Below are 16619 nucleotides of genomic sequence, written 5' to 3' on the forward strand. Positions count from 1 at the left end.
GGGTAGGTCGTTTTCATTTTGGACCTCCGGTCGAGGCCATCTTCGACTATCCATATTTACTCTTCTACATGGTATTAAAATTTAGAAAAGTGAACTCTGCAATGATTTTGTAACAGGTATTTACATCATGTTTTGTATTTTTTTTGCAACAAAATTTTCAAGTTTACAAATGCAAACAGATCCTGCCAGTGATGGAGCATAGTTAACTTCAGGGTTAAGAACTAGTTTGCACAAAGCAGATAAGAAAACTGTTTTGGTTGCACCCAGAACAGCTTTAAGATTCGATGCAAAAACAACTACGTTATTAACTCAAATGTTGTTTTCAAAGCGACCAGATGTACTAGCAGCAGCAAAATTAGACTTGAATTCAAAGTTGGACTATCAAAAATTTCAACAAGTCCAAAATCTAGAAAAAGATGTACTAGCTATTGCAATGAGTGAAGCTAGACTTACAGCGTCAGAAGTCCTTGCAATATTATCTCCTAGAATAAAAGACAAGGAAGCTGCATGTGTGCAGTGTGAAACAGATGTAAATGTACACTCAACAATTTATCATCATGAGTGTGAAGTGATTCAGTGGTTAAGTCGATACCAGCCATTTGTATATGATAATGTCGAACAAGTGTTGGTGTCTGTGAAGAGGGCATATATCAGCCGAGACATTCGCAGAAAAGTATCAACAATTTTGACACTATATCATAAATTACATAATGACATTGTCATCAGAACGGATCGAGAAACATCAATATGGCAAAGAGATGCAGAAGGAAGACTGCATAAGAAGCCAATTCGCAGTATGCAAGATGAAGACGTTGTAGGTACTCATGCCTGGAAAAAGAAACATGGATTTTTATTTATATAGATTTATTCTTTGCTGTTATTTGACTTGCTTATTTGTTTTGGGGCATTTCCGCCTTGTTCATTTCTTTATCCTATCTCGGCTCGTCTTATGCTGTTCTCACAAGAACCTATATAGACCAGAATGATCCCACGCTACAGCATAACAACACAACTACATCAACCAACAACAATCACACTATTTACAGATTCATCTGTATACCATACAATTGTTAAAGGGACGGGGCTCACATTGCAAGCCTTTTCCCTCATACAAGATTTGTACAAACTTGGATGGAAGAGAATAAAGCAGGCCATGGCCTGGTGGTCAGGTGGGTGCCATCCTAACAGAACCTGGCTGACCCCCTGTCCAGGGGCATCCCAGACTATACAAGGGGGAGCCCAGTGGTCAGGAGAGGAGTCAGGTACTGGGAGGCCAAGTGAGCACACGATACCCCGCCTCTGGGAGAGCAGGATATGACAATCCAAACAGGACGGGAATTATACCCTTTACTAAGACGGATATAAAGGGGCTTAAGAAACCAATCCTCTACAATAAAGTGATCCAGCTATTCAGTAAAGTCGAAGTACCTTGGAATAACATTAGACAAGGGACTGACATGGAAAAGACAGCTGGACAAGGCTATTAAAAAGGCCTATAAGACCTTCTGGACATGCATAGGCATGTTTAGAAAGACTTGGGGACTGAAACCAAAGGTGGTGTATTGGATACACACTGTGGCAGTAACACGCATAATTACCTATGGCACCACTATATGGTGGCCTAGAGTTAAACTCAAGACAAGTCAGGCAGAACTTAGCAAACTGCGAAGGACAGCCTGCTTGGGAATTACGGGACCAATGAAAACAGCCCCAACAGCTGTAATGGAAATCCTACTAGGACTCCCCCCTTGCATCTGCAGATGAAAGCAGAGACCAAGTTAGGAAATTAGAGAATATGTTGCAATGATCAACGGAGACCCAAATCCGAAGGTTTTGGACATGCATACTTGATTCATGTGTATTGCCATGGAACAGGGCAGAAACTTAGTTTCAGCCTTGGTCAGTACACAACAGCATTCGAGGCAGAAGTGTATGCCATTAAGGAATGTGCAGTTGAGAATTTAGATAGAAACTACAAAAATTCTATATTCTGTCAGGTAGTCAAGCTGCAATTACAGTACTTAGTACACACCATATCACTTCGAAATTAGTCTGGGACTGCCACCAATCCCTCATACAAATGATATGGGTGCCAGGTCATGAGGGTATTGTTCGGAATGAAACCGCAGATCAGCTGGCAAGAACAGGAACTGAATATATTGTGGCGTGTTTTGTGTCTGTCACGCTATAAATAAGTTCATGTAGGCCTCAAATTCCGTAGAACATTTATTGTCCTTCACGCTTACACAATCATTTACACCCACAGTGTTGCGATCACTGCTTACTATAACTCGGCGACACTGGACTGGCTTCGCTGGCGGTGTATAGCAGACTCCTTTCTGCAGCGGATATTCCAGGGCTTTCTTCTTTGGAGGCTATTCCGAGACTTTCTTCTTTGGAGGCTCGATGAAGACTGGCCTCTCAGCTGGCCCGATGAAGACTGAAGACTTCTCGTCGAAACTGGGCTTTTATAACCTTGGCCGCTGTTAGGCAACGGACCCTTTGTTATAACCATGGAGACTCCTGTTAGAACTACAATGGAGCAATTGTTGTCTCCTCTGTAACAATCTATTCTAGCGTTTCCATAGCAGTGACTCTTCTGGAATGCAAACACGTTACATTGCTCCCTTCTAAAGGTTGTTCGTCCCCGAACAGCCTAACGGTTCTCCCTCGGTTTCGTTTCCACGGTGTTCTGTTGACAGTGTCTGTATTCGGTCTTGGTGTCCTGCTGGCATCTTTGTGCATTGTTCGTCTAACCGCATCCGCCCCTCTCTTCGGTGGTGCTCGCCCCCGAGCACCCCCGTGGTCCGGAATTTGTCGGTCGCCTTGTCTCACATTCATTCGTTCTCCATTCATTCTTTACTATAGCCAATACAGTCATTTGTGCTACTAAGGTGAACTTTTGGCTTATGAATCACCACGTAGGTCAAACCACAGAAAGGAATCAGGCAGCTGGATATGTGCAGAAAGTCCTTGTTCTAAAGTATGGTCTCCCACTCCCTAACGATATAGTAAGGGCAACACACATGTTGGGACACTATGCTAGCACTAGATTCATCCTAACTCAAGCTGGCGTAGCCAACATTCTTCCTACTGAGAGCAGGGTTGGTTCTGATGCATATGTGATACAATTCGCCGATGATGCAAAACTCAGGTTTAATGCATCACCAGCCGGTACACATCGCATGGCCGTTTGCTATGAGGCAGCAAGGAGACTGTCGAAATATGCATTCTCACATTTCTGCCCAGATATTTCCGATTTTACTGTCTTACCCAAATGGAGAGCAACAATTATGGCGAACCCAGCCATATATCATGTAGGAGCCCTCTATCTAACTGGAACTCGTGATTCATCTTTCACAGACAATGTATTCGATAACTTTGTCACAGGACCTGAACCAGCTTTCGGCATCTCAATTGGAGTTGCCAAGAAAATGATCAGGGACTGGACAGATAGAAATCACAAAAAACACTGGGACTCCACAATTGGACTCAAACAGGCAAAAGGATTTATATCACGACCCTCTGCCAGAAGAACAAAGGATCTGTTGAAATTAAACAGAGGCCAATTAAGATGGGTGGTAGGATTACTAACTGGATACTGCCACCTGAAAGGACACCATTTCAAACTGGGATTGACAGATGACCAAACCTGTGAAAAGTGCCTACAAGAAGATAAATTAGCCAAACATATCCAATGTATTTGTGAGGCCACAGGTTACTTAAGATTTTTTTCACCTGGCCCAGTTCTTTATGAAACCTACTGACTTTTATGATGTCCCATAAATAAAGTCCTAAATTTCATTCAAAGTGTAGGATTAATCCAAAGGAGAAGCATAGTAAATCATTATTTTGTTGCCGGTATCAGACGAATTTACAAATGTGTCACTCGCCAGTAGCCTTGTGCTAACTCCACACCTAACTGAGCTGATGTCGCCTGAGAAGCAGCGACGGATCACGTATGATGCGCTGCAGACACGCCGGACACTTGCTGCCCTGGAAATGGCCATGCAACAGAGTTCACAGTTAACAGACAGAAGGTAAGACTGAAATTAAATGGAACACATCAGCTTAATCAGCTTCCGGTACATGCTGATTATCTCTAGCTACTGGAAGATAAGAAAAATATAATAAAGAAAAACACAGACATTCTGACACTATTAAGGAGTTTGGTCTAGACCTGAACACAGAGAAAACTATGAGTATCTTACTGTCTCATCACCAGAAACTAGGCCAAAATTATAACAAGAAGAGAGGTTATAGATCCTTCAAAAATGTGGCACAGTTTAAATATTTAGTAATGACAGTTACAAATCAAAATTTTGAACTCAGGATGAAATTGCGAGGAGAATGAATCTGAGTAATGCTTGCTACCATTCAGTCCAGAACAGTTTGTCTGTTCATGTTCCGTCTAAAAACATAAAAACTATAATACATAGAATTTTATAATTTTCCTGTGATTTTGTATGGGCTCAATATTTTGTCTTTGACATTAAGAGAGGAACACAGACTGAGTGTGTTTGAGAAGAGGCCGCTGATGAGTGTATTATAGTGGATGTTATCTGGTCAGTCATTCTTCTTACGTCAAGATAGTCAAGATCCTGTGGTGTCCACATACTGGGGAAGCTGCCCTCAACATTTCTTGCTTCTTGCTTCTTCTTTTGAATTTGGAGATGTATACAGCAGATCACAAAGCCCATGGCAGCAGAGAAGGTCAACCCAGTGTCCAGCAAGAACTTTGATGTGCTCAGTGTTCTGGGAGCTGGAGCCTTTGGAAAAGTATTCCTGGTCTGCAAGAGAGACAGTGCTGATTCTGGCTGTCTGTATGCCATGAAAGAATTGTCGAAGGCTGACATCATCGAAACAAAAAAATTTGTAGAGTACACAAGAACGGAAAGACAAGTGCTGGAGGGAGTGAGAGCCTCTCCATTCCTAATAGAATTGCATTATGCATTCCAGACATCTGAGAAGTTACATCTCATTCTTGGAAGACAGACGGTGCTGATTCTGGCCATCTGTATGCCATGAAAGAATTGTCGAAGGCTGACATCATCGAAACAAAAAAATTTGTAGAGTACACAAGAACGGAAAGACAAGTGCTGAAAGAGAAGGAAGAAATTAAGGCCAAAAGGAAGACAGACAAAGAGGATTTCCTGGTGAAATTAGAATTCAATCAAGAAAAAGTGAAGACCAGCCACAAGGAACTCCTAGCCAGATTGGAGGATGATAGACAGGCCAATATGAAAGCGTGGCGAGAAGAGATGGCCGCCATGAGAGACAATAAGGTGAATGCCAACCACAAGATGTTGGCCTGCCAAGAGATGGAGGCACGTCTAGTAGAAGAAAAGCCAACCTCAGTGGACATGAAACCTGCGGCAGCACAACAACAAGAGGTCCCCGTAGTAATACCAGTCGGAGTAACAATGACCTGCCGAGAAATGGAGGTACGTCCAGTAGTAGTGCCGGCCTCAGTGGACATGAAACCTGAGGCGGCCGAGAGGTACCCGTAGAAGACGCCGAAGTAATGCCGGTCGGAGAACCGAAGAAGAAAAGGTGTAGGGACCGAAATCAGTGAAATATGAAGTATTCGACACGGGAAAATTGTGGACCCCAGAAGAAGTTGGCTGTTGTCCGCGGAGGGACGAGCCACCGTGTGGAAGTGGCACGGCAGAAGAAAACCAGCAGGAAGGTGTCCTGCCATGCAATAGTGGCATGGCATCAGAGGAACATATTCAGGAAATGTTGGACCCAAGGAGATTATGAATCCCGGAAGAAGTTGGCTGCCACCTGCAGGAAAATATCCCGTCCCACAACAGTGGCACAACATTGGAGAAATGCCTTCAAGAACGAAACTCCCCAGGGAACCTTCGGATACCGGAGAAAGGACTTGGTGCCACGGTCTCGTACCAGCAAGCAGCTGGAAGACCAGGAGGAACAACATCAAGGAGTGCAGGCCACGTTACGTCGACAAAGGAAATTTCTGAAGAAAGTAATATTCAAGAATTGGGCCTTGTGGAGGGGTTGACCTCCTCCAAAACGAAAAAATGATATAGTACACAGGAGGAGCCGGTAACGTAGAAACACCAGCCTCCCTAGCAAGAGTGAAAGAAAGAATGACAGTGAAGGATGAATCTGACACAACTGGTTCTTCTAGGCAAGTTAAAAGGAAACCGCTCGAGACGAGCTGGTCTTAAGAAGGGAGCGGTTGTAACGGAAGGAGAATAGTCGCTGCAAGGAGTAGCCAAAACACCGGGAGACCCACCAATCACATCCTTGGAAGAAAAGGAACAGGGGTGCACCGTTAGGCTATTCGGCATGAACAGCCTTAAGGAGGGAGCAGTGTGACGTGTTGCGCTATGCAGGACACCCCTCCCCCCCTGCCAGTGGTGACATGGCCAAGAGATGCCGAAGTTGCTAAGCAAAGCGGGTAAACAGTGGTTGCGAGAGACAATGGTAATGACAGGGGTACCCATTACGTAGCAGGCAAACACGGCGCCAGACAACAGTGGTGCCTATTACGTGGCTGTTTTCTGTGTTGTCCGGAACGAGGCTAAATAAGGAGCCGCAAAGACTATTCACAGTCAGTTCTCAAGTCAGCAGTGGAGTTAGTGTGTGATGAAGAGTGACACAGTTAGTGTGTGATCAGGAGTGACACAGTTAGTGTGTGATCAGGAGTTCTCAGTGTGTGAGCCGCACCAACACAGTTGGAATCTAGCAGCAGTCGCGGAAAGAAGAACCATACGCGTGTGTTAATCAGTGATAATTTGTAATAACTGAGAAGTAATTGGGAGTGTGTAACACAGTGACACTTATATAGCTCCCATACAGTGAATACGTGTAGACTAGTGAGATAGAGTGAAGAGATTATCGTGAATAGGGTTATAAAGTGTGAAACCTTGCAAAGTGAAGAGATTATTGCAAATATGGTTATAAAGTGTGAAACTCCGCAACAGTGTTATAATCAATTGTAGCCGATACTTGTAGGTTGTTAAATAAACCGATTAACAATCCGAACGGCGTCTTCAGTAACCCAACACGTTACAATAAGAAGAAGAAAAGTTATAGATCCTTCAAACATGTGGCACAGTTCAAATATTTAGTAATGACAGTTACAAATCAAAATTTTGAATTCAGGATGAAATTGCGAGGAGAATGAATCTGAGTAATGCTTGCTACCGTTCAGCCCAGAACAGTTTGTCTGTTCATGTTCTGTCTAAAAACATAAAAACTATAACACATAGAATTTTATAATTTTCCTGTGATTTTGTATGGGCTCAATATTTTGTCTTTGACATTAAGAGAGGAACACAGACCGAGTGAGTTTGAGAAGAGGCCGCTGATGAGTCATTTGGACTGAAGAGGGATGAAGTGAAAGACTGGAGAAAACTGTATAATGAGGAGCTTCATAAATTTTATTTTTTACCAAGTATAATTAGAATGATGTGGTTGAGATCAGATGGGCAGGGCATGTAACACACATGAGAAGACAAACACATACACATTTTTTGGTAGGAAAGCCAGAGGGCAAGGGGCCACTAGGAAGACCTAGACATATGTGGTAGGATAATATTAAAATGGATCCTTGGGGGGGGGGAAATGGGGTTGTATGTAGTGGATTGATCTGGCTTGGGATAGGGAACAGTGGAGGGCTCTTGTTAATATGGTAATGAACCTTCCAGTTCTATAAAATGTTAGGGAATTCTCGAGTAGCTGAGTGAATGGAGGCTTCTCAAGGAGGACTCAGCTCAATGGAGTTAATTTTTGTTAGTTATTGTATGCTTTTTCATTAATAACCCAATGAATTGTGGAACATTTTAACAGGCAATGTCTGCATCACCAGCAGACATTTACCAAACTGAAGCAAATTTCAGAACAGTACACATCAAAACTGGCTATAAACTTCTCTGCCAGATTTCAAAGTAATATGTTAAGAAATCATAGAAGGTTGTGACAGGGCAAATACATACACTGAAACTTAATAAAATATAAAAAAGAGTGTACATGCCCTCTCACTCATTTATGTGCTCTTGGTAAAACAGGCCACTCTCACAACACTACATACTTGTGTTTACAGATGTGAATGGGTTAAAATATGTTGTGTGCACGTAAATCATCCTGCATGCAACTAAATGTGGGAACTCCAAATATTTTATAATTTCCCACATTTGCATATTTACAAAATGTCTTTTATAGTAAGAAAACCGTAAGATATAAATACAGCAAATATTCTGACACACAAGTCACACGCCAGATCATGACTTAGGTGCCAGACTCCTTCCAACCTCACTGGCAGAAACACAACAAGACCTCACCATGTTTTCTTTCACACAAAGTATGCTGCCAGTTGAGCCATCTTGTCCTTTGGAGGTCTTGGCCTGCCCCTGCTACGCCCCCTGCCACCTCTCCCACGTGGAGCCCGGCTGCCTGGAGGTCGTGACACAGCCCGGTGTTTCTCAACTAATGGAGTGAAGTAAGGCGAACAAAACACACATCCACTCATCTCGGTTGCTTCGTTTATAAGCTTACTCTTATCCTGAAAGTGCAAAAACATTACCATGTTTGCTGTTAGACCCATGGAACAGTCCAGACACTAACTACCTAACCACCTAACTGCATGGAGCTCAGTCCTCAAAAAGCCACCAGCTGCTCGGTTACACCACCATTTCCCAACAACCTATGGAACCCTAACAATGATTACCATGAAGAATGCTGTCTTCTGGGATGTGGTGCCATAGAGATCTAGTGTAAACAGACGTTTCGGAGGGACATATCGCCTCCATATTCAGGGTAAAAAATCCAAGAGGAACCAGCATGTGAAGGTGGTTGCAGACTGAGGTTCCTCTGAAACGACGGTTTACACAAGATCTACGTGGCGCCACATCTCAGAAGACGGCATTCTTCATAGTGACTGTCAGGAAGACCTCAAATCTTACATTCATTACCATGTTTGCAAGAGCCCAACACTGACCCCTACACTGAGCCAGATTAATCCAGTCCATACTACCCCATTCTATTTCTCTAAGATCCATTTTAGTATTATCCACCCACCTATGTTTACATCTTCATAGCTGCCTCTTTCCTTCTGATTTTCCCATCAAAACCCTGTATGTACTTCCTTCCCCTGCATGCTGCATCTCACCCTCTCTGACTTCATAATTCTAATTATAAGAAGGTAAGTCAAGAAGTAAGTTACAAATGGATATAGAACTTAAGCAAATACGTATACTGATCTGAAAAATGCTTTTACGTCTGAACATAATCTCACTGTACATTGAGGCACTTGTCCCATCGTCTCACAAGCCCCTGAAAACCAGCAGCATAAAATTCTTCGGACTGCTGTCGGAACCAGGTGGTGCCTTCCCTTTCTACAGCTTCATCATCGGGAAAATGTTCAGCCGAAAGATGATGTTTAAGAGGGCCGAACAAATGGAAGTCGCTTGGAGCAAGGTCAGGGCTATATGGAGGATGCTCAATGAATTCCCACTTGAAATTTTGTGTCTCATTTGTCTTGTTGGCAGCATGGGGATGCACATTGTCATGCAAGAGCAACACGCCTTTGGTGAGGAGTCCTGGTCGCTTCCACTGAATGGCCTTACAAAGTTTCCTGAGGATGTTAGAGTAGGAGTTGGCATTTACGGTTTGTCCTTGAGGCTTGAATGCAGTAAGAAGTATGCCTTTGTGATCCCAGTCACCGCCTGGTTCTGACAGCAGCCCAAAGAATTTTATTCTGCTGGTTTTCAGGGGCTTGTGAAACGATGGGACAGGTGCCACAATGTACAGAGGGATTATGTTGAGAAACAAAAGCATTTTTCAAATTAGTACTCTTATTTAAGTTCTATATCCATTTGTAACTTACTTACTGACTTACCTACGTATCTGGCAGGGTAAAATTTATGAAGTTCCCCTGTATGCAATTTTCTCCAGCGTCCTGTTCTTTCATCCCTCCTGGTCCCAAATATTCCCCTCAGCAATCTGTTTCCAAACACCCTTAGGTCTATGTTCTTCCCTTAATGTTAAACATCAAGTTTCCAGACACTACTATAAAATATCCAAAAAAAAAGCAACAATTGTCCTAAAATGTGAGATATAAAGTTCACATGGCAGTACTTATGAAGAGTACTTCCAGAATGCAAAGCCATATAGCCTGGCAGAAGTTTATTTACCAGTGATTGAAAGGAACGTACCACCATTTTTTCACTTAGTGGGGGGTGGTCCAACTGGGTCCACTCAGCATGGCAGCCACTGATTAGCCTATTGTAGCCTGCCCCAGGTGATTATGATGGAGAATTCGGTGGAATGAAGATTGGGAGGGGAAACCCAAGTACTCGGAGAAAACCCGCCACAGTGCCACTTTGTCCACCACAAATCCCACTTTACCAGACCTGTGATTGAACCCGGGCCACCGCAGTGGGAAGCCAGCGACTAACCGCTTGAGCTATGGCGCGGCGGCCTTGGAACATACCACCATTTCTTCAGGGTCAAAGCAACAATCAGAAGACTCTACTTACTGTTAACCTTGGCCTACTCTTGGAACCTGAAAATGGAGGCAGTATATGCCTTCAGAACATCAGTAACTTCCACCAAACTACACAGTTATCACATCCCAGAAATAGTGTTCTTCATGACATTAAAATGTTTCTTAGAGCCTCAGGCTTAGAACTGCAAACATGTCATATGAAAATAGTCATTACTACTGAAAAGATTTTCCTGCACTCTTCTTCTCTCCTGGGATAAGGATGGCTGCTGCTGTTACATATGCACGTATGTACCATCTTTAAGAATCCAATGATCAGTCTCTAAGAGACTGAAGTTGCACTGAGGAAAATCCATTTTAAATTACTGTTCTTCTCTTATCTCTTTGATGATTTCAGTACAAAAATAGACAGTAATAAGCATATCTAAATGGGATTTATAAGTGAAGCTTGTAATTATTTTAAAGCAGAATGCTCTGATGTACATGCTGAAACAAGGGTCCAGTAGAATTGGCCTTCCTAATTACTGGAACACAAATATGAGACAGTGATGTGCGCACCTACTATCAGACATCCAGTCACTCAACCCAATAGATAGCGTCTCAGTACGTCTTTTGACAAGAATCTCTGCCAGAAGAGGATGTATACAAAAGCATATCAGTGTCACTGTACACATATCTAGGAAGGACACTAAACCTGCAATACCTCAGTGGGTAAAGTGATTAGCTACAGCACGGATGGCTAGAGAGTTCACTGTTGCATCACATCCAGAGCAATAGGGCACCGACGTTTCTTAATACATAAGGTAGGGGCCTGTGTGCTTAAGTGGAAATTACAAGTTGTCTCCCATGTCAATACAATATAACAAGACATGACACAAGAGTAGTAAGTCTCAATGGGTATCAAACATTACTTCCCAAGGGCAGAGTGGCTAAGGAGTGAAGCTGACTACTCGCCTCCATCTACTGCTACACATGGAATCCATGTCCGCTTGGCCCAAAGGTAAAGCAGCCCAAGTGCAAAGGTGGTGACTTGCCTCTATCTGGTTCTTAATTTAGAGCTCTGTATTGACTTCTTGGCCATGTTAGGAACTTGTACTCTTCTCCAAGTATAATTAGAATGATCAAGTCAAGGAGGATGAGGTGGGCAGGTCATGTAGCACGAATGGGAGAGACGAGGAATGCGTATAGGATATTGGTGGGAAAGCCAGAAGGAAAGAGACCACAGGGAAGACCAAGGCATAGGTGAGTGGACAATATTAGAATGGATCTTAGAGAGATAGTATTGGATAAATCTGGCTCAGGATAGGGACCAGTGGAGGGCTCTTGTGAACACGGTGATGAACCTTCGGGTTCCATAAAATGCTGGGAAATTCTTGAGTAGCTGCAGAATTGGCGACTCCTCAAGAAGGGCTCAGCTCCATGAGTGAGTGAGTGAGTGAGTGAGTGAGTGAGTGAGTGAGTGAGTGTGAGTGAGTTAAGTGAGTTAAGTAAGTAAATAAGTAAGTAAGTAAGTACTGAGTGGCCTCCGTGGTCTAGAGTTAATGTTCCCACCTCATGACTCATGGTACGCGGGTTCAAACCCGGCGGAGGTCATGGAATTTTTAAAGGGCGCAAAAATTCAGGGAACAAGTCCTCCGGGAGGGACTTTAAGCCGTGGGTCCCGTGTCGTAGCTTTACAGCACGTAAAAGAACCTCATGTCTCAAGGAGGCCTCTGAATCAAATTATCGGACATTTACCGCCCAACAAGAGTCTCTAACGCCTCTGGTAGATGGGGGAAGCATTTGGTACTGCTGAGCCAGTAGAGGCTGAACTCACTGGCTGAGTCAGGGCTGATGGCACGCACCAGTACTGGTAGGGTATAGAGACTGGTAGAACATCAAAGGGGGACGTACACTAGACTACTAGTCGCGGTGCATGGGGAAACCCACCCCCTCCAATAATAATAATAATAATAATAATAATAATAATAATAATAATAATACTTCTTGGTACACAGGCTGAGGGGGGAGAGTACTCTGTTTTTTTGTATCATATACCTCAATATGGGCTCTACAAGACTCTGGTAGTCTCTGCCAGCTGGTAAAGTGAAGGATCAATTTCACATCAGAGACCTCCCCAAGGTTAATTCCGATACTCCCAATGACACGGTGGAAACACATATAACAGCTGGCAGAGAGGACCTCCAGCTGAACTTGGTGTTCACTATTTTCAATAAATATAACTCTGATGCCTGCATCTTATGCAGCATTATCAGAATGACTGTATCATGTCTCACCTTAAGATCGTGTCACTAGGAGATAAGATCTGAATCTAAAGCAACTGGGTGCAGATGCAAAGAAGAAAGGAAATTTACCAAAGACATTTTTAAATGAAATGAGAAAGGTATGTGAAGTTACTGTCTTGTTTCCTCCTCACACTTGCCCTTGTGTCACCTGTTCGCATAGAATATGTAGGACTGTACCAAACTCACCTGTTTGTATTCCACATTAACAAGTTGCGCACCACACAACATGCACACTCCATCCTCAACAGTCACCTTCTGTGCATCGTCAAACAAATGAATGATCACATCACATCTGTAATCAATAAAACATTCTCAGTGAGGTCATCTTACATTTTTGTATCACAGTTAAATCCCCATTTATGGTTTCTCTGTGGACCAGTGGATTCAAACACATACTGAGAAAATATCTCAAGTGGATGCAACTTAATGCTGATATTATTCATTCTGGATCACTGAAATTAGAAACTAATGAAGAGAAACCTTAAACTGAGGTACATTAAATGGGACGTCCAATGTATCCTGAAAATGCTCAGTTTATTAATTTCCTAGATTAGGACCAATGGTCTGTTCCATCTCCATTAAGCTGTTTATAAGTCTTTTTAACATTCATTTTTCCTTGTGGAACAAAATTCAGCACTCGATTTATTTACATTCTTCAGTATGACCACACTATTCACTTCTGCAGTCACAAATTCCATCTGTGACATTAATCTGTAATTCTTCTCTAATACCTACACCCCCTTTTATCTGGTCTTCAGGTGAAACATCTGCTAAAGGTATTGTAGCATCCAGTCTTACTGCTTTCTGGGACATAACACCAGGCAGTCTAGAGAAGTCCACCTTCAACATCCACTGGACTACGCAGCACCACATCCCAGATGATATAACTTTTAGTCACAACCGTGAAATCCCCAAAACCAATTTATTATTTCCTGATTCTCTGGAGGTCTCTGACAATGACTTATTCTGTTGTGCCATGATGCCAGAAGTCAGAATCTTGGATTCAGAGAAGCATTGCAGAGGCATCCATTGCTAAGCAAAAGCTTGTTAAAACTTCTTTCCATGGCAACAAATATGCATACAACAGCAGAGGAAATGTTAGAGGTACTGTGTTCTAACCTGATCAGTTCATGTCAAGGCTATATGAACAGGGCTAGCGAGGCCCGTCATAGTTGCATGACTCCTAGACTTGAGAGAGAAAAATAGTAATTTGTAGATTGTTAATAATTAAAGAAATTTCATAATTATCTCCAGGTAAGCGTAATAAGTGTCCAATAAATTCAAATATCAATCCAAACCATGCCTAGTCACTAACATGTGGCAATAAATAACAGTATTATCTTGGACTCTGTATTTTCAGTTATGTTTGATATATATGACATTTACAGATGCTGCCTTTGCTAAGTCAACACACTTCACAGTAGCATAATATGTCACCATAATGACTAAATTTCGCAAAGGAGAGGCTTGAACTGTTTATGGTTTGTCCCATGTGACCCAATAAAGTCAAACAAACTGGAAACATCAGTCAATCTATTTTAATCCCAAAGCTTACCAATTAGGTTTTGCTGATGGATAATGCAATGATACTGTAATTCATTCTGGAGATCTAACTTGTGCACGTGCTTGTAAATAACAGACAACTAACATTTTCAGATATATCTAAAAGGGGGCATGTGTGTGTGCATGCAAACACACACACACACACTTCTCGCCACTAGAATGGTCAAGGAACGCACCTAGTGGGTACTATAAAATCTTCCCCTGAGGGCAGAGTAAGTGGTGTGAGGCTGGCATAGCAACTCCATCCCCCTTCACAATCTCTGTGTGATGCTTCCATCCATCTTCATCAGAGGCTTTGCAAACATACATACAAGGAAGAAAAGCGGCCTCCATAGTCTAGGGGTAACATTCCCACCTCATGACTCAAGGTATGCGGGTTCAAACCCGGTGGAGGTCATGGAATTTTTAAGGGCAGAAAAATTCAGGGAACAAGTCCTCTGGGAGGGACTTTAAGCCGTGGGTCCCATGTCGTAGCTTTACGGCACGTAAAGAACCTCATGTCTCAAGGAGACCACTGAGCCAAATTTGTAAGGACATTTCCCACCCAACAATAGTCTCTAACGCCTCTGGTAGATGGGGGAAGCATCTAGATATCGCTGAGCCAGTAGAGGCCGAACTCGCTGGCTGAGTCGGGACTGATGGCACGCACCAATACCGGTAGGGTATAGAGACTGGTAGAATATCACAGGGGGACATACAATAGACCATTGGTCGCAGTGCATGGGAAAACCCACCCCCTCCAAGAATAATAATAATACAGGTAAGAAAAATTCACATGTGGGACTACAGTATGGTGATACTATTTTGATTAAACCTTAATCTCTATAATCATCACCATCTTTTCAAGGATTAGGTAAATCGCCCGATCTGCCCTATATTGTCATGACTCCTTATGCCTTCGTCTTGTCTTTCCTATGTCTCATCTCCAAGACAAAAAATAATTATGGGCTTGAAGTGCAATTTAAATCTATTCCATCCTTTGTATGTCTCTACAATGTCCTGATCTAAGTCCTTTAGAGCCAGTCCAGTGTTTACTATGAGGTTTATCAGTAGATAGAAGTTCATTCTGGCAGCACAACAAGCCCTGCACAGAGCTAACTCAGTGTTGGGGATGCCACCTCTGTGCTTCACCTTGTAGGATGTTTCTTCATGTCACCTTCCCTACATGTGCTGCCTTCACCATGGCTGTTGTCCCATCTGCCCACTGTGGGTTACTCTTGGCTTCCCCTCACCTCTTACCACCTAGCATGGTCATCTGGTTCATCAGGCACTAGGTTCTCCCACCACAATAAGGTGAATACACAATAACTCACATACTGAATTTTGCAGAGAACTGGAGAGCATTCCTGCTGTATATCTGGGAGGTAAGTCTGAATCCCACCAGCCATCCTGAGGTTTCACATGACTTCTCTCACTCTCTCCAACAAAATACCAGAACCATATTTTCAAACAGTCCATAACAACCTGTTCCTCAGGGGCAATATGCCACCCTACAATGAAACAACTTCCATAAGCTACATTCGCATGTTCATATTACCTATTGCAACCAAGCTTCCACTTGGGCCCAGAGGCAGGGTCGAGCACCAAAACACCACCCTCACACTCTATGCAGCTGGAGATGCCAGTACTGTTCAGGCTGTGTGGACATGTTGGATGAGTGCATGCATTGCAACCACTGCCTTTCCTCATCTCCCTACAAAATCAATTATTGCTGATATTAAACACAATCTTAGAACCACTCCATATTTCTTGAACAACGGTTAAAAATCCTAACTTATTTAACAACACTGCTGATTACACAGGCTCAATTGACTGGAATAATGAACTGAAAAGCATATGGAAGGAAGTCCTCAAGGCACCTAATGCTTCACATACATTACATGCATATGTTGTCCTGTATATGCTGAATTACTAGTACTTAACACATTGCGGACCAGAGGGGCCATATGGCCCTCTACGTTTCCAAGCGTTGCGGACCGGTCGGGCCATATGTCCCTCTACGGTCATGTTATGTTGCAAAACGCTATATATCGCTGTGTGACTTTGTTGAATCGTAACTACGGCGTGGATGACCTCGGGAATGATTGCTGCCTTATCTAGTAACTCGACCAGAGTCATTTCCTGCCACAACCTAAACAAAATTGGCTTTGTTCTAATCCAAGCTTGCACGTATAAACCACGCAGCTACCATTTCAAATGGCTCAGAGACGAAAGCAGTTGCGATCTCTCAGAGGACAGGAAATATTAGATATGTTCTCCAATGAGCTATCAGATTTTGCAAATGCTTTGTCTTCTGA

The 16619-nt window shown here is 42.9% G+C and overlaps 1 protein-coding gene across 3 annotated transcripts in view; it reads right to left on the bottom strand.

Moving 5' to 3' along the window:
* Positions 1-3642: 3642 nt before the first annotated feature.
* The window catches only part of LOC111868043 (DNA topoisomerase 3-beta-1), a 50291-nt gene continuing 37314 nt past the window's right edge, over positions 3643-16619 (bottom strand). Inside the window, exons 13-16 of one of the 3 annotated variants that reach the window (XM_023858392.2) lie at positions 15860-16015; positions 12946-13051; positions 8313-8533; positions 3643-3996 (exon numbers count right to left, since the gene is read on the bottom strand). In XM_023858392.2, coding sequence (XP_023714160.1) covers positions 8324-8533; positions 12946-13051; positions 15860-16015 — 472 coding nt within the window. In that variant the 3' untranslated portion in view covers positions 3643-3996; positions 8313-8323. The other 2 variants (XM_023858391.2, XM_023858390.2) reach the window with 2 other exon arrangements.

The sequence above is a fragment of the Cryptotermes secundus genome, unplaced genomic scaffold (assembly GCF_002891405.2).
Source record: "Cryptotermes secundus unplaced genomic scaffold, Csec_1.0 scaffold635, whole genome shotgun sequence".
In the NCBI taxonomy this organism is placed as follows: domain Eukaryota; kingdom Metazoa; phylum Arthropoda; class Insecta; order Blattodea; family Kalotermitidae; genus Cryptotermes; species Cryptotermes secundus.